This window comes from Podarcis vaucheri, assembly GCF_965113315.1.
Source record: "Podarcis vaucheri genome assembly, chromosome: 3".
Taxonomy (NCBI): domain Eukaryota; kingdom Metazoa; phylum Chordata; class Lepidosauria; order Squamata; family Lacertidae; genus Podarcis; species Podarcis vaucheri.
Window position 1 is genome coordinate 83,747,196 of NC_138761.1, and position 18,449 is coordinate 83,765,644.

Below are 18,449 nucleotides of genomic sequence, written 5' to 3' on the forward strand. Positions count from 1 at the left end.
GATATCAACTTTCACCAGGCCTTTCTCCTTTGGGGTGCAAGGGTGTCAGCAAACTTCCATTTTCATTCCTGCTCCTAAACCTGTTTAAATAAAGGAGCTTCTTTCCACTCTGGAAGCAACTACTTCAGCAAAGCTTTAAAGTATGGATTTCCATCTCTTGAAAAGGTATGAATAAAGGCTCTTGAAAGGAAAGGTGTATATCTCTGCTAAAAAAAAACAGGTAACACAATTTTCCAGGTGCTTTTCTAAAAATCAAATTAGGAAAATGCACATCATTTCAAATGATATTTTATGTTTTATTGCTGCACCTTCCCTGCTAGGGCAGTCTATATATAATTTTATAAAGTATTTATAAAATGAATGCTCTAATACCACATAAATTGTGACTGTAGCATTGACAAGGTGACATAGGTGCATCAATAAAATGGCAGCAGATTTCAGTCTCCTACAGCTGTTGCAACATGACAAAATAAAGGCATACAGGTGGTTTTTAGGCATTAGAGGCAACTGTTAAACCGTTATCAGATTAACAGATTTTTAATTCCTTGGAAAGGACAGAATGAACATTTGCAAATGGCATCCATTCTCATCCTTTTCCATGTCAGTTAATGCTGGAAAAGTGCTAGTTTAGATATCCTAGGATGGAAAGATTTCATTGGCAAGGCCACCAATCATAATTGGCGATCTTGAGCAAAAACAGGACCATTGGCCTTAAGGCCACTTTCAGACATCAAAGCCAGCTAAAAATTAGTCAGCTACATGAAAAGCACTGGGCCTCAAGTCAGTGTGAAAGTCGCACCATCTGCCCTAGAGTCTGTTTCCTCTGAAACAAAGGGGCTGATTTGTTTCTACTCTGCTTTGAGATTCCCCAAAGTGAGAACATTAATGGTATCCTTTCCCATAAATGATGTGCCACTCTATTTGGCCATGGAAATACTATCCACTCTAGTATTGATACAGTGACACCAAAATGCTATAATATTGAGTCATGTAAATTACTAATTTATGAGCACCAGGCGATTTAATGACACTCCTGAGGCCTGATCCATCACAATTAGCAATGCCTAAGCTTTTCACTATCCACTTTCACTATCTGCAGTGGCAGAAGGTGGGGCAGGCATATCAATTTGGTCCAATGACAGCAATGGGGCCATTTGGGGGCTTTCTGCTGGTTGACGTCAACAAGGATCCCATCAGTGGCCCATCCATCTGCCTACAGGCAAAAACTGACACTGGCTTCAATCCATGGCTCTGTTTGTAAGTTTGTTTCCAAAATACTATGTGCAATGCAACTCAGAAGCTCACTTAAGACTAGATATTGCATGGCACAGTAATGGTATGGCAGTTCACAGAAGGTGGCAGGCTTTATTTTTTAATATAAAAATCAACAACCCAGTTTATTTCAAACAATAGTACTGGAGAAATAATGTATATCAAGAAGTTACACTCCTGGATCAAGCATAAAGAAAAGCAAAACAAAACAAAACATGCTATTCACACTAAAACCAATTAAGAGCATCTCCGTTTACTTTTTCTATAGGAAAAACACAACTGTGAGAACATAAGGAAATAGAAGGTACTTGTATACCTACAGGGCTTTTTGTACACATGCAAGAAGCATGCTAGACAATTGGTCCCAGTAAGTATATATGGTATACATATGATTGAACACACAAGAATAGTTCTTGCACATTACGAGGATTATAAAGCACACATACAGCATAGATGTATACCCACTCATTCCTGCAACACAGCATATGGCATAAGGCTTTCGCCACAGAATGTCCAACTACTTCTAAATGACATAGAACTATGTCTCACTGTAAAGCCATTGACCTCAGTGCAGAGTTCACTACTAGTGCTTAAGTCCTTTGATCTCAACAGGACTTAGATAAATTGTGGCAATCCCATTTATTTCAACACTTAGGTACAATTGACTTCCTCTGAATTGAGTTTTTGGAGGGTTGTGTTCTTAGCTTGCTTAAATGCAAGGCTTAAGAGTTTTGTGACTTTCAAACACACTTGGGGGCTTCACATGTACACAATCCAACAACAACTCTCACATCCCATCATATTCCAGCATGGATAACTTCCTTATTAAACAGCTGTGCTGTACTTCTAGAAATAAAATGAAATAAAACGATAAGCAGTGTAAAAAGCTCTGGCTTCATCAAACACTTAAGACCACATAGAACTATCCCATGCTGGTTACCAGAGCATATTCAACTGTAGTCCTGTATTCACCAATGAAAGAGAGGATAGAAAGTAAAGGAGAAATGTGTTCTGTTTTAATGTAAGGAATACCTTGCTCAGTATTCTTCAGTCAATAACCTGGTGGGAGGCTGGACTCAGTGTTTGCTCTCTAAAATGATAGGTGGCTCTGAAATCAGCAGGTCGTCTTCACCCAGGGAAGAATTCTGGTCAGTGTTCACAAAGTTGGGGATGTTGAATTTTTCATGGCTATTCAGCTCCTCCTCCAGTCCCTCGCTGCTTTGAATTACTTCCTGAAAATGGATGTTACTGTCCATAACTGGCACTCTCTGGCATTGCTTTGCCTGGTCCATGTTCTCATACTCATTGATGTAGCAGTGAAAAAGCAGCCTGGATTCCTCAGCAGCCTGCTGAGAAATGATCCTATCAGAATCGAGAGGCCTTCCAAAGTCTGCCACAAAGTTGTTCATGCAGAGCCTTTTCTCAGAAGAGTCCGCAGTGCTAGGAAGCAAGGAGAGAGGAGCGGTGGGTGAAAAATTGGGCACAATTTCGTTTAGGAACAAAGTATAAAAGATCAGGTGCCAAAAAACTCTCTGGAAACAGACTGGGCTGAGACAGGATGGCAAAAAATGTGTCCTCCCCATTCTTGAGTCAATGGCTTGCCCTTGTCCTACAGTAATCAGCTGATTACATGCCTATCTGAACCAACCCTAAGTGCTGCAAATTCTGTAGAGTTCATTGGAAGGACTGTCCTCCCTGCCCCACGACAAACCATACATTTCTGATAACAATAAAGTCAAACACCTGTGAAAACACAAACTTAACAAAGCAACTGAATGGAAATACTTGTCCTCTCCAGCTATTCTTCTTAAAAGGGGGAGCGAGACATGCAGTTCTAATTTTGTGTTTTCAACGGTTTAAAAAAAAACCAACAACCCCAGGAGTTTTGAATGTTTTCCACATAATTGTAATTTTCATTTAAAAAACCCAGTTATAAACAAAACCTAAGCCATCCAGATTTAAATAAAATCATTAAACTTCTTTTCAGGGGAGCACCCTTACACTCAGAGAATGGATAAAATTGTGACGGAATCCATCTGCCAGAAAAGGTTTGCGATAGATGGGCTCTGCCTCCTGCAAGCCAGCTAAATGCTACAGCTGGACATTCTGTATTCCCAACAGTTATGAACTGGGATGGGGAACCCGTGGCTCACCAGGTGTCGATGGTTTACACTTCCCATTACTCCCAACCATTGGCAATGCCAGCTGAGGCTGATGGGAATTGGGAGTCCAGCTCCATCCAGAGGGCCAGTTCTCTATCCCTCATCTCGAATATTCATTAGGCTATCTGATTTATTTCCAGACATCCTGGTTTGGGGGTGCGGGGGAAAGAAGGCTGATGGGGGCTCTGCCCTTTCCATCTTTCCCCTAGCTTCCAAGCCTTGGCTGATGACCTGCTGTAAACCAGCATCGTGTGTCCTTTTCTTCATTGAAGTAACTGGCACCCTTTCATTGACAAGATCAAGGGGACATCGTCTTTTCAGAACGGACAAGTTACATAGAATTGTCCAGTGGCTAAAACATAAGCTGTGTTGGGTCTACTCTATTTCTGAGCGAATTCCAAAGAGCTATGGCAACAGAGGTGGTGCTGCCTCCTTGGTCCTGGGCCTTAGACATCTGTTTGGTGGTACTTACTCTTGGTGTGGTGCTCCCGCCTTGGTCAACAAGGTCAGTACAAAGAACATAAAAATGACGAAGACAACAAGGCCAACCCAAAATCCAATCACAATCGAATCTGTAAGAGAAGCAGAGGAGGAGGGAGATTAATCGGCTGGCGTGGGTGCAATAGATTTCTATTAATGCCATAATGAAAAATGAACCAGCTGTTGCCCAATCCTTGGCTGATTATGCTTTGTGTACATTTTGTCAAGCCCTGATTTGGTGAGGTTCATCTCTGCACAGAAATGTATTTGTGCGTGCTACTGCCCCCAGCTATATGTACAATCCACATATATCACTGTCTGTGTCAGCTGTTCACAGTGTGGGTCACTTGTGAGCAGGCTGGGGTGCCTAAATGCCCCTCCCTACCTTTCTCTCTAATTTGCGGCAGGTGATCAGTGATGACTGCACTGCCAGTCATGTAAAGAACTCTGGATTGGGGCCAGAGTCTTGTATTGTTAATATACACTGTCAGTGAAATCAGGCAAAGAAAAACTGTGCTGCTTTGCAGGGGCGGAGGAAGGGGGTGTCACAACTGAGAGAGGTGACAAAATGCCAGGCAGCACTCACCACGAGGCCTGCAGCACACCCAACCCACACGTCTCTCCTGGGAGTGACACAGTGGCTTGAGTGCCCACAGACTCTGTGCTGCCCCAAACAGTCCGCCCGTTGCCTCCCCCTCAGCTGTAGGGCAGCTGAGTGGGAGGAGACAGGCAGACTCCTCAAAGGCCCTGTGGAGCGTCCTAACCTTGCTGGCCCCGCCCCGCAGGTGGCTGGCCCCATCCATGGCTGCAGGGCACGGCCCTGGGCATAGGGCACACGTGCCGCCCCAAGCGCCCAAACGGCTTTCTCCCCTGCTGCTGCTTTGCAAAGATTCCTCTAGCACATGTATAGCATGGGAAACAACCCGCTAGGTCTGTGCGCATACACACAAACACCTACACAAACACACACATTGTGGCATTTCCTTCCCAATAGTCCAGGTGGTTGAATTTAAAACCAGCAAAGGCGGCGAACTCAAATGACAGCAAGAACACAAAAGTAAGATACTAAAAGCTATTTTTTTCTTAGCTATATAATTTTCAAACAATAAAAGGAATGATTACAGCGTGGCAGAGTAAAGCAGCTTATAATTAAGGCTGATTGCAGCTTCTTTATGCTCTGCTCACATTTGACGTTCTGCATACAACTCTGGCAAATTCCATTTGGAAAGATAAGCCTCCTTTCATAAAGGACTATGTAGTGCTCATCACAACAGTCTTGGCAAAGAACAGCTCAGATCATAGGAACAAATTGAGGCTATGTGATTATTACCAAGGCCATGAAACATAGGATGAGCAGAGGCAATCTAAAAAGAAGCTCGCCATCTACCCCTGTGGCATGGAGTGATCCTGAAATGACTGGTGCTCATAAAAGAAAAGAAATTCCTGGCTCAGAAGTAAGGGTTGCCCCCTTCCCTATCTGTAAAGCCCATGTTCTCAAACTACGGGCACAAATATTTAAGAAAATTACAAGGGGTAAGTCAACGGTGCTATCAAATTGACTAAGAGTGTGTGCGTGTGTGTGTATGTACACGCGCGCGCACGCGCGCAATTTCAAAAATGCATTTTCTTGACATTCGAGTTGAGAATGAAGAGCTTTAGTAATTGAAACAACCAAAACATAGAGCTTCCAGATTAAGACTTACACTTATGAGCCTTGAGGCCTTCAAAGGAAACAGGCCCGTATTCATAATATTCATATTCCCAAGTATAATCAGAATTCGATAGCAAAGAGTGGTGGGATGTTCTGTTGGAAATAAATCTGGGTCCAGCCATCTCCAACCTGCATCAATACAGAAATGCAAAGACAAGCTTTAGCAGAAAAAAACCCGTCTGAACCAAGTCCCCACCCCAAACCTCTCAGCTTTCTACCCACGACTCCTCATTCCAATCAGCAGCAGTTCTCTTCTCTTACAAATGCCAGCCTTCACCTCCACCTTTTACAGTCTGTTGATGGATAGCTAAAATCAGCATTGAAGCAGCTGAACACAAGGTGATTCCAGGACTGATGTTAGGCTACATATAGCCTTTCTTCCATGGAGCGCAAGCTGGCATACAAGGGTTCTCTCCCTGACAACATTCCTGTGATGTAGGTGACACTGAGAGACAGTGAAAGAAACAAGGTCACCCAGTGAGCTTCATGGCTAAGTGTGAATTTGAACTCTGCCCTCCAGGCCCCAGTCCAAAACTCTAACCTCTACCTCTTCTAAACCTGAAGGAGCGTCTCCACCCCCATCGTTCTGCCCAGACGCTGAGGTCCAGCGCCGAGGGCCTTCTGGCGCTTCCCTCATTGCGAGAAGCAAAGCTACAGGGAACCAGGCAGAGGGCCTTTTCGGTAGTGGCGCCCACCCTGTGGAACGCCCTCCCATCAGATGTCAAATAGATAAACAACTACCTGAAATTCAGAAGACGTCTTAAGGCACCCTGTTCAGGGAAGTTTTTAATGTGTGACATCTTAGTGTATTTTTGGTCTTTGTGGAAGCCGCCCAGAGTGGCTGGGAAAACCCAGCCAGATGGGCGGGGTATAAATTATTATTATTATTATTATTATTATTATTATTATTATTATTATGCCACCTGGACTCTCTGGGGCTCATAGATTTTATGCTAAAAGTGAGGTGCTGTGGACCAGCTGTAGACACATAAAAGGAACATAATGCTGTGCTAGCATCCATTCAGAGGCAGCTTGCAATTATTACAAACCCTCATTTTACGTTTGCATAGTTTACAAATGTATGCTTATATGTGTAGCACAATGCCACAATCAGGCGCCTTCAGTGTAGTTTAAAGGACATTAATAGTTGAAGGCTCACAACCATTTCCACTTTAGAGGAAAGAGAACTCTGAAAAATGTGTGCACATATATTAAGACTGTTCTGTGACGTACAGGCTATTTAGTATTCTCTCGCTATCCAAGCGTACCTGTCACAGAGGGATTTTTGAAAACCCTCTGCAGGCTTAGTGTTTTAAAAATAGCTGGGCTCTTAATTTTGATAGGCAGTTCATAATAAATTCTGCACAGTTTTGAAAAAAGTGTACACTCTAGTCAGCCTCAGGAGGTAATCTGTTAATTCTAAAACTAACTACTAGCATTGAAAAAAAGAAAATGTGATAGCCATTCATTTCTTTCCGTTCTTCAGATGAAAGCATGTGCTCCACACTCGGTTTCTTGCCAGGGCCCTTTCACTTTTAAGTATAGCCACTGTCCAACCGACTCTCAGTATCTAATCATCACCTCATGTCTCATAACAAACAACTCTGGGGCATGATGTCGTTTTCCAGTTGTCTGCTCAGTGGGTGCATACAAACATTTATTCACTGTAATGAAAGCATTAGTCATTTACCACATTTATCATGCCAACTTCACAAAGCAGACAAAACATAGGATTGCTAGCATACCCAATCAATGCACTTCATGGGATCAAACCCAACATTCTGTCCTGTACACCTGAGTGATGCAGGGAAACTGGGGCAAGGGGGAGGGAGATTTATTTTTTTTAATCATTCATATTTGATCATTTGTCTCCTCCTTCCTGCCCCACCACTTTCCCTCTCATGCTCCCTGCTCTTATTTAAGCTTGTCAGCTTTCAGAAACAATGTATGCTACCAACGGAAGTGCTAACATAGTATTTAATAAGAGATGAACGACTAGCTAACAGGTGCTCCGACTCTGGAAAGATATTGTGGGGGCTTACATTGTGCACACCATCATGGCATTGCAATGTCGCGACATTGGGCACCGGGCCTGGCGAGACGGCATCACATGCAACGTCCAGGCACCGTGCGGCAGCTCAGCTTCCACGGCCGGGGTTCCTCTGCCTGCTCCTTCTGCTGCCATGGGCTGAAGGCAGCTTCCCTCCACAGCAGCAGCAGGAGGAGCCACATTTCTGGCTCACACAACCACTTCAAATTCCCCCCTTTGAGCTTGAGGTCAAATGTTGCTCCAGTCCCTCCACTCCACCCCTGACACATCAGCCCGGATACCTTGCAGTCACTGCGGTGAAGTACAGCTTTTAACATCTTTAAGAATCTTTTAAGAAAGGAACAGATCCATGATCTGGCAATGGTACTGATACAGTCATTTGACCCCCCAAGGGCTAGATCAGTACTTCATTCATTTCTTAAATTTGTATACCACCCTATACCCACAGGTCTCAGGGCGGTTCACAAAATAAAATCACAATATCAAAACACAGAATACATAATCATAATATGACCTGACCAGGAAAAGGGAGTGGATCCCTCACCCTTTCTGGCTCCTTAACAACAATCTGATATTCAGAAATCAGCAGCTGATGCTTTTATTAGCATGAACCTAAACATAAGAAATGGGTACACCAGCCAGAGAGACTTCAAATGCCTGGATCCCTTTGCAACAAGTGTGGAAGGACTGTCCAATCCTTGGATGATTTTTTTTAATAAAAATATGGCCCACCAGTGATGGCTATTCTGTGCTCAGAGATGGGAAGGCCCGGGGGGGGGGAGACCCAGGAAAACTGGGGGGGGGAGCAGGCTTTTTTCCAAAGCCCCTTTTTGGGGGGGAAATGGAAAAAAAACAACAACAAACAAAACAGTTTGACATAGTTTGAATATTCCACACACTTTTTTTCAATTTTTCCGGGGGTTTTCCCCAGGTCTTCCCATCTATATCTGTGCTTATGAGATATTTAGCATTTAACAAGAAAAAGCAAAAGATCCACTTGAAGAGACTTTTATTGAAACTGTACTTATAACCCCAAGGATAAATTTCCCTAAAGTGTTCTATATTGCAGGCAGGGGAAAGAGGCGTCTTTGTACAGTGGTACCTCAGGTTAAGAACTTAATTCGTTCTGGAGGTCCGTTCTTAATCTGAAACTGTTCTTTAAGCCAGTGTTTCCCAACCGGTGTTCCGCGGCACACTACTGTGCCGTGAGACATTGGCTGGTGTGCCGTGGGAGGGAGGCGGGCGAGTCGGGCGGTGAGAGGCGGCGGCGGCGAGGATCCGCGTCGAGCCGGGGGCGGCTCCGCGGTGGTGGTGCCGAGCGGCGGGGCAGCGCGTGCAAAAGGGAGGAGCGCGAGACAGCGGAGGAGGAGGAGGCCGGCATGTCCGGGCAGCAGCAGCAACAACAGCAGCAGCAACTCCCGGCGACGGCTCCTCAAGCCCCGCCGCCGCCCCCTCCTCCGCCCGCTATCGCCGCCACCACCACAACAGCCACCGCCGCCTCAGTTGCCGCCGTCCCTCAGTCCCTCGCTCTGCTGCCTCCTCCCACCCCCAAAGCTTGGAGGTTCCCCGGCAAGGGGGAGGGAAAAAACTTTCACTTTCGTGCGTCCCTCCCGGCGTGACGCTGCGCGCTGACGTCACGGGGCTGTAATGGTGGTGTGCCGCGAGATTTTTTTCCTTAAACAGGTGTGCCGTTGCCCAAAAAAGGTTGGGAAACACTGCTTTAAGCTGAGGTACCACTTTAGCTAATGGGGCCTCCCGCTGCCGCTGCATCACCACCACACATAGGCGCCGACTCCATGGGGCCTGAGGGGGCCCGAGCCCCCTCAAAAATTCGTTTGGGGGGCTCCGCCCCCCAATAATGTCGGGCGCCCCTCCAGCAGAGCGCCACCGCCGCCCCTCCCCCAGCCCAAAATGCACAGGGTCGGGATGCATGCCTCCTGCCCTCCCTCCCGAGCAAAAGCTCCACCCAATTTCCTTCGGAGCTGATTAATAGGCGCAGCATGCTCTCCCCTATTCGCTCATGAGGAGGCAGCACCACTTTATCTGCATATTCATGAGCTTATTTATTATTCATGAGCTTTCGCGGGCTCCCCCAATATTTTTTATAAGTCGGCGCCCCTGCCACCACACAATTTCTGTTCTCATCCTGAAGCAAAGTTCTTAACCTGAGGTACTATTTCTGGGTTAGCGGAGTCTGTTTTCTCCCTTTAATTACGCAGTGTAGAGGTATATGATTTTGTATTTTGCCAGGGGGAGTTTGGAAGGCAATAGACACAGCATCAAACTGTATCTTTAAAAAAAAAAATCAAAAGGCAGAACCCACATTCTCTACCTGCCTCAAGCAAAAGGTATCATTAAACCACCAGCAGCATCTTCAATTCTCACCATAGTGAGCCTCTGCATGACATCAATTTAAATTTGAGAGCTCCAGGCAAATGTTTAGTCAGAGAACTGACAGGCCAGGAAAGCTGTTGGAAAATTGCATTTGCAAATAATGGTAGTGGGTGAAGTGATGATAACAACAGGTTTCTAGTAGAAATTGATGATTCAGCAGATTGTTTACGTATTCCCTTATACCTCAAATAAATCTGGCAACAAAGTGTACATCATAGGTCATCCAAGCAGTCCTCTGATGGCTTCTACAAATTAGAAGACAAATTTCTCTCTTTTAAAAATAATAATACTGTACTAAATCTATAACATGAAAGCCCCGGATGACAAACCTGCCACATTGTGGCAAAATCCTTTGCAGATTTACAGCAAAATCCTATATACATCAGCAACCATTTATAAACAACAACAGGCTGTCAGATGGCACGGCTCATACCTGTGGAAGCACATGTTCAGCACTGGCTCCTGAACTTCAGAGGATATCCCAAGATGCTTTTCTACCACCACCACCCCACCCAGGATGGGCCAGAGACATAATGGCGCTTGAGGTAGAACATCTAAAATGGCAGTCTGCTCACCAAGCAGTGTGGCAGTGGCACATTCCAGTGGAAAGTTCCCCTGCTCAAGCCACATTGACATAAACAGGAATGCTTAATGAGTTTATGGCCTTAGCTCAGTGTACACTGAGCTCTTCTGCTGCTCCTGCCGATTACAGGGAGCTTTGCACAGAGAACTTCCTGGTGGATTGTGCTCAATAGATCATGTCTCTCCCCATTCTATTCTGCTACATTTAATGGCACCCACAAAGTGCCTTGCTCCTGCATGCTCACACTTGTGGGTGTATACACATACCCTGAAACCATCAAGATGATGCCTCCTGTCATGGCAATCAGAGAGAGAGAGAGAGAGAGAGAATACAGTGGTACATACGCTTTAGGTTACATACGCTTCAGGTTAAAGACTCCGCTAACCCAGAAATAGTGCCTCAGGTTAAGAACTTTGCTTCAGGATAAGAACAGAAATCGTGCTCCGGCGGCGCAGCAGCAGCAGGAGGTCCCATTAGCTAAAGTGGTACCTCAGGTTAAGAAATTTACCTCAGTATGAGAACAGAAATTGTGCTACGGCGGCACGGTGGCAGCAGGAGGCCCCATTAGCTAAAGTGGTGCTTCAGGTTAAGAACAGTTTCAGGTTAAGAACGTACCTCTGGCACGAATTAAGTACACACACATAAAAATGCACCGTGTGCATACAGAGTTCCAGGCTTTAAAAGATTAGCGCAATACTCCACAAGGAAACAAGTCAATCTGAGAGATTTTATGCCCATGAAGCCATCTTCCATGGGTTCCTGCAGCTGATAAATCAGGCTGGTGAAATGAGGCATCACCAAAAAGCAAAGTAAGGAAATTTAGGAAGAGCCATGGAGATTACTCATCTACATTAATGAGCTCCAAGACAGCTAATGCAGCAACCCAGAAAGCAAAGTAGCTTTGATAAACGCTCATTAACAACGGTTGGGGCTGTAAAGCAGAAAATAAAGCTTAGATAGCGTTTAAGGATCTTAGCACAGAACTACAATTAGTTACAGAGGAGGTGGCCCCCTATCGATTCCCTCCTCCATCTCCATCTCCCCTCTTTTCACTCTCACTGCTTCCCATAGAGCAAGGAGGGGCTGGTCCAAGGTTCATACTGCCTCTCCTGTTGGTATGCATCTGAGTACCAGTTGCAGGTTATCGCAAGTTTCGAGAGTGGTGTTGTGCTCAGGTCCTGGCTTGCGGGCTTCCTGCAGGCATCTGCTCAGCCACACAGGACTCGATGGGACTTTGGCCTCACCCCACAGGGTCCTTCTTGTGTTCTCCTGGTCCTCAGTCCCTGTGCTCTACTTTCCTTTGTTGCATGGGGGACCAGTCAAACAGATTCCCTTTGGCCCCAGGAGCCAAGCATCAGTAAGGATTCCCAGAGCCTTCCCAATTGGTTAGCCCATTGAGCCACGTCAGGGCCCTGGTGGTGGACAGCTTAGTGAGTCGCAGACCAGCCAGATTAATTACTCGATCTCTGCCTCCTTTCTTTTAGCAACTGTTTTGTGCCACTGGGGAAGTGGTTATTCTGTATTGATTTGTTTTGGATGTTTGTATGTGATGCCAATAAAAGGTTTGATGATGAGTAAGGATTGACATGACTCTGTCAAGGCTATGTGAAGCTTTCTATCTTATTATAAATGGCCAATAACACCTAAGGCAGAAGAAGAGGAGCCTGGCAGGAAAGCAGAAATATGCCAGAGGAGAAGAAGAAAATGATAGTGGCAGAAAGAGAAATGGAAGAGGGAACGTATTAAGGAAGGAGAATAAAGAAAAAGGAGTGTCTCTGTAGACACATCTATCCATTGCAAGGCAACACTTGTCTTTTAAAAGCAAGCTCACATAGAAATATTTAAGTATAGTGTGTATACTTTATCATTAGAGTCTTGGCACTTTAGAAACATGGAACAAAACAATGGTAAAAAAACAACTGAAAGAGTCAACGTCTAATATTAGCACAACTAAGAAAGGAATGCAATATAAGATGAAGTAGTCCTTTCTACCTTCAGTGACCAGTGTGAAGGGCTTTACCAGGCAAAGGGCCTTCTCAGTGGTGGTGCCCACCCTGTGGAACACCCTCCCATCAGATGTCAAGGAAATAAATAACTATCTGACTTTTAGAAGACATTTAAAGGCAGCCCTGTTTAGGGAAGTTTTTAATGTCTTATCGTGTTTTTAATATTCTGTTCGGAGCTGCCCAGAGTGGATGGGGAAACCTAGTCAGCTGGGGGGGGGTATACATAATATATTTATTATTATTATTATCATCATCATCAACAGAGATATAATTTACTATTTATCCAATACAGGAAAACAGAATCCTGGACTATACAGGCCTTTTGTCTGATTCAGTAGGGCTCTTCTTGTCTATCAAGGGTAGGAATTGCTTCATTAGAAACACACTGCCATCATCTCCCTGGCCCCACCTGAATGAACCACATGAGTGATAACAGCTCCCTCCTATTGTGAAACGAAAATCTTCGCTTCTTAAGAAATTTCAAAAGAAACAAACAGAGGTTTACAATAATCAAAAGGCACCTGTTTCAGGATTAAAAAGAACACCTAAATACATTGTTTAGACTAAACCAAGGTTTTCTGATGCTTTCACGATTCAACACAAATGCTCTGTTCACTTCTATCTGTCTTGTTCTCCTAAATAGTGTGACATGTCAGGGATGTGCCACATGCAGGCATTTTGGCGTTGCCCATGACTTCTTCCCACAGAAATACAAGGCTGAATTCAAAGTTGCACAAGTGAATGACCACTCACACCATGGAACTTCACATTCAACTCTTCTCCCTGCAACTTTTTGCACCCCCCAGCCCCATAAATATCTGCTCCAGAACCAGAAGGTCCCCTCCCCCTCCTGTTGTCCATGCAGAACTCCACTGCATTCACGCAGACAGCACTGGAAGCAACACACAATCAAGTTGCCTTTAACAAACAGTGCCTTGTTCAAGAAATTCCCACCTCAAAACTGTGAACATTGGAAGTTACTACCCCACTTCTCCAGAACAGCAGTGCAAGGTCTTACACAGGTGGCCTGCTTAAATTTATCATTTAAAATTTATGTGGCTTATTAAGATCAAACAAGATATTCAAATACACACACTCCCCCGACGGATGAACAAATTATCCACTTCTCTGTACATTATAACAACTCGCTGTCTGCAACTGCATTAAAATTCACACCGTTTATTAAACCATGGTGTTTTCCAAAGGTAACACAGATATGCAGAGCAGAGGTCAGCAAACTTTTTCAGCAGTGGGTGGGTCCAATCCACTGTCCCTCAGACCTTGTGGGGGGGCCGGACTATATTTTGGAAAGAAAAAAAAAGAACGAATTCCTGTGCCCCACAAATAACCCAGAGATGCATTTGAAATAAAAGGACACATTCTACTCATGTAAAAACATGCCGATTCCTGGACCGTCCACGGGCCGGCTCCAGCTCCCAGGTCTTAGTTTGGCTACCCATGATGTAGCATTCGCTTCTCCTGCAAAGAATACAGTACATTATAGCTAGGAAGCTACAAAAGGAAATAATTGGGTTGCTTGACTGTAGCAATTACTGTAACAACACAAAAGAGGGTTAGAAGGGAGAAAGAAAATAAAAATGACCTTCCGAAAGAGCTACGTCAAATTACAACCAAGGCTCCAGCTGTACAGCTTACATACCTTTTTTATCTTATAAAAATATTTTATACAAAGATCCGTGATCCTCTTGGTACCGAGTCACAAAGGGCTGGAGAAGCTTTGCTTCAGTGACCCAAACTACTCCAGTGTTGATTTTTTAGCACAAACAGCTATGCAAACCTGTTACGGGTGTAGAGCTCAAGGTTTAAGTGTGATTGTGCAAAACAGGTGGATAATTTCTTGCTAGAAAGACAGGAAGTGGCTCCCAGCACTGGGTGGCAACACTAGGCTAGATTTCCAGTAGGTGGGTTGTAGATGTGTGGGGAGTATTGTATTTTCCTGTTACTATTATTGCATTATTCTGTTTTGTGTAAACCACTCTGTGGCCTCTTGATGAAAGGCACTATATAAATTTAACAAATCATCATCGTAATCATTTTGGACACTTTATATTCTTATTAAAAGTCTAGCTGAAGGGGGGGAGGGAGGAGGAAGCTATGTTTCTCTTGGATCTACTTCCCAAAATCGAACCCACCCTCTCATCTCTTGAGATACCCAGTTTCACAAACTGGAAAGCCATTTTGCCATGCTCTAAGTTGAAGGACAAGAGAGAGCAAGTGTTGAAGTAACCCCTGCTGTCTGAGGCCGTAACAGAGAAGCAACTGAAGGTGTACTTTATCGCAGAAACAAAAACAACCACGTTTATTTCCTCCATAAACAGTTCTGCGCAGTTACTAAATGGCTGCTCCACTATTAGCCTTGGCCAATGCCACGAGGAAGAAAATGACTTCTGTTAAAGAGAAAAAAATGCGGTTTTTGTTTTGTTTAACACTGGAGGAGAAGCATTTTAGCAATGTCCCAATCATATTTTCCACATCATAAGTCGGCCCCTTCCTCAACGTTAGAGAAACTCAAAGCAATTTAATAAATCCAGCTTGCTTTTAAGCTTCAGCCTAGACCCACAGCTATTTTTTCTTTCAGTTTCTTTTTTTAAAATTTGCTTTTTATTAGTTTTCTTGCTTGATGAACAAACACAGACAATAAAATAACCAAAATAGTAAAATAACAAAAACAAAAAGGGGGGAGGAAAAAAACTTACAAAAAGCATACATACAACCATAAATCCATAAGTTCTTACATACGGACTTATGTCACTATATTCTTTAATCCCAATTCCTTTTCTTCTTAAATAGGCTTCCATCCTCCTCAACGCAGGTCTATTTTGCCTATTTTTAAAACTTCCTTTTATCCTTTCTTCATTTCTACTGTTTCCTGCATACTATACTTGTAATCCATGTTGTGTTTTGCGAAAATTAATCAAAGCAAATCCAGGTTTTGACTTGGGGACACTGGTTGTTGTTTTTTAAATAATCTCTGTAAATTTCCCATTCCTTTTGGACTTTTTGGTTAGACTTCATTTCAGTTTCCCAGATGGTAGACAGTTTAATTCCACCCATTCAAGTTACGGTGGAACAAGTATGTATTGGCTGAACTATTACATTAGCCCAATTACTGCAGCTCTTACATGTCTGCCCTTTCACTGACCGGACCCCCTGCTCACAACTCCACCTCCCCCAGCAAACCTCATTATAGAAGCGTAAGATTGAGATCTGACATAAAGTCGACTGCTCATCTTCTTTCAGGCTTCGGCCACCCTTTGCTTTGCTATCCCCATCTTTGTTTCTCCCACTGGGCAGCACAAAGGTTCAGGCAAATGTCTCCCTCTGTCCAACCTATTTGGCAAATATGGGCAGGACGATAGGGTTTCTAAGCGCGTTCCAAAGCTAGCTATGGCAGAGATAAATTGACAACAACAGATCTTGCAGGTAAGCCTTCAAATCTACTTGTCTTTACTAAAACTCTCACTGGAGATGACTCAGTCAAGTTATTCATGCTTGGGGACATAATATGATCTGCTAGCTAGGAACTATCAATAAATCATCTTTGCCTTATGGCTGTGAGCAGTACCATATATTTGGAAAGAGGCACGTGCATGGCACTGTGGTCTAAACCACTGAGCCTCTTGGGCTTGCCAATCAGAAGGTCGACGGTTTGAAGCCCCGCGACGGGGTGAGCTCCTGTTGCTCTGTCCCAGCTCCTGCCAACCTAGCAGTTCGAAAGCACGCTAGTGCAAGTAGATAAATAGGTACCGCTGTGGCAGGAAGGTAAGTGGGATCATCTTTAAGGATGGTCTTGATTGCGGGCAGGCCCCCAGGCCGGTTCCTCCTCCCCTGATGTGGGTGGAGTAATGCCATCATGCCAGGGTGGTACCACGATCACCCTGGCTTCTTGGCCAATCGCTTTTGTGTGGGGTGATCGTGGGGTGATATAAAAGTGGCAGTGTGACACGTGTCAGGCACCTGCTTCACGCTGCCAAACACCCGGCCGCCCACCCTTTATTTTAGATGTCCTCTGGTCTTGCTTTGGACTTCGGTTGGTCACCTGTCTTGGGACGGGGGCCAGGTAGGAATTTTTCCATTTGGCAGATTGGCACTGGCCACTTGGTTATCGCCTACCTCTTAGCAATCATCACAACTTTGTAAGGTTTGGCGGTTAGGCATTGGCTCACTGATTTGTGGGGGAGGGGAGGTCAGCCATCGCCTCCATTGACCAAGGGTATTCCGTTAAAGGAATCCAGGGACTGGATCCTGTCCGAAGTCCACTTGAGGGGCTAGAGCCATGCCAGGCCTCTAGGGACACCGAGAAGAGCTACAGGCGGATTCCTCCAATGTGGCTTCCTCTTTGGGTGGTTTACCCTTACTGACTTCCTGCAAAGGGGGCAGGAGTTTGATATAGTCCTTTGCCAATGCCTAAGCCAATACCGCTCACATTTCTGTAATAAATAAAGTTGTGGCCTAAAATTTTACCCAATAACCTTAAACCAAAATTCTGTGTCAGTGTGAATTTTATTCTAACGAGGGAATGGTTTGGGGGCCTTGCCACACAAATGGCGTTTCCGTGTGCTCTGGCACTCGTCACGGTCCTCTGTACACCAGAAGGTACACCAGAAGTCATACTGGCCACATGACCCAGAAAACTGTCTGTGGACAAACACCGGCTCCCTCAGCCTGAAAGTGAGATGAGCGCCGCAACGCCAGAGTTGCCTTTTACTGGACTTAACCGTCCAGGGGTTCCTTACCTTTTACCTTATATTCGGAAAGTGTTGCAGGAATAGGTGATACCAAAGGTTGTAGTCTGAATAGATCGGGGGTGGCCAACTCCCAAGAGACTGCAATCTAGTCACAGAGTTAAAAACTGGCAGTGATCTACCCCCTTTTGGGGGGTTCAGGTCAAAGTTGTTGAGCTTTTAGGGAAGCCAAACTTGTTGAGCTTCTTTAGGGGGAGCCAGTGATCTACCACAGACGTCCAGTGACCTACTGGTAGATCATGATCTACCTGTTGGACATGCCTGGAATAGATGGTAAGTCAGCAATATGTAGTCTTTTGCTTCTGTCCTCATATTCCAACAGACTCTTCAGCAACCCTGAAGCTTCAACCCCCTTTTTCCTCCTCATATTTTTTAGTTCCTTTGTCTAGTACCGTATTTTTCACTCTATAACACGCACCTGACCATAACACGCACGTAGTTTTTAGAGGAGGAAAATCCGTAGGCATGCCACCCGTAGGCATTCCCTCCATAACACGCACAGACATTTCCCCTTACTTTTTAGGAGGAAAAAAGTAAGTGTTATGGTGCAAAAAATACGGTAATTATTTAGCCCTTGCCCGCCCCCCTCTCATGCTGAAAGTCTCAAGAAAATAAACAGAGTGGTGATTTGAGAGTAGGGAGACCTGGGTTCAAATAACTACAAAGATTACAGTGTAAGTCTCGACAGCCTACCTCTCAGAGCTGTAGGGAGAACGTATTAATATAAACCCTTGACTGCCAGCCCTGAACACATTGGTTGAAGGAAGGGATAGGAACATGGTCAACTCTAGTAAATTTTCAGTGAAATTATCACAGAAAGTTGCAGGAACCAGTGGTAACCTTCTGTCGTTCATCACCTATGTCCATTCCTCTGGCTGACAGGATCAGAAGTCTGGAGAGAGGCTTTCTTTTAAATAGTAAAGTGTCAGAATTTGACCAGGGGAGACTGGAAGCATCAATCGGCCTGGTATGATGTTCTCTTCTGCAATACAGAACTGCTATAATCCCAACAGCCAGAAAAACAG

The 18,449-nt window shown here is 44.6% G+C and overlaps 1 protein-coding gene across 1 annotated transcript; it reads right to left on the reverse strand.

Moving 5' to 3' along the window:
* Nucleotides 1-1,345: 1,345 nt before the first annotated feature.
* On the reverse strand, nt 1,346-17,027 carry MRAP2 (melanocortin 2 receptor accessory protein 2). The gene is given in 5 exon segments (XM_082216961.1): nt 1,346-2,354; nt 2,357-2,712; nt 3,907-4,006; nt 5,618-5,754; nt 16,793-17,027. Coding segments are annotated over 5 exon segments (642 nt in total). The 5' UTR covers nt 16,807-17,027; the 3' UTR covers nt 1,346-2,319.
* Between the last annotated feature and the right edge of the window lie 1,422 nt (nt 17,028-18,449).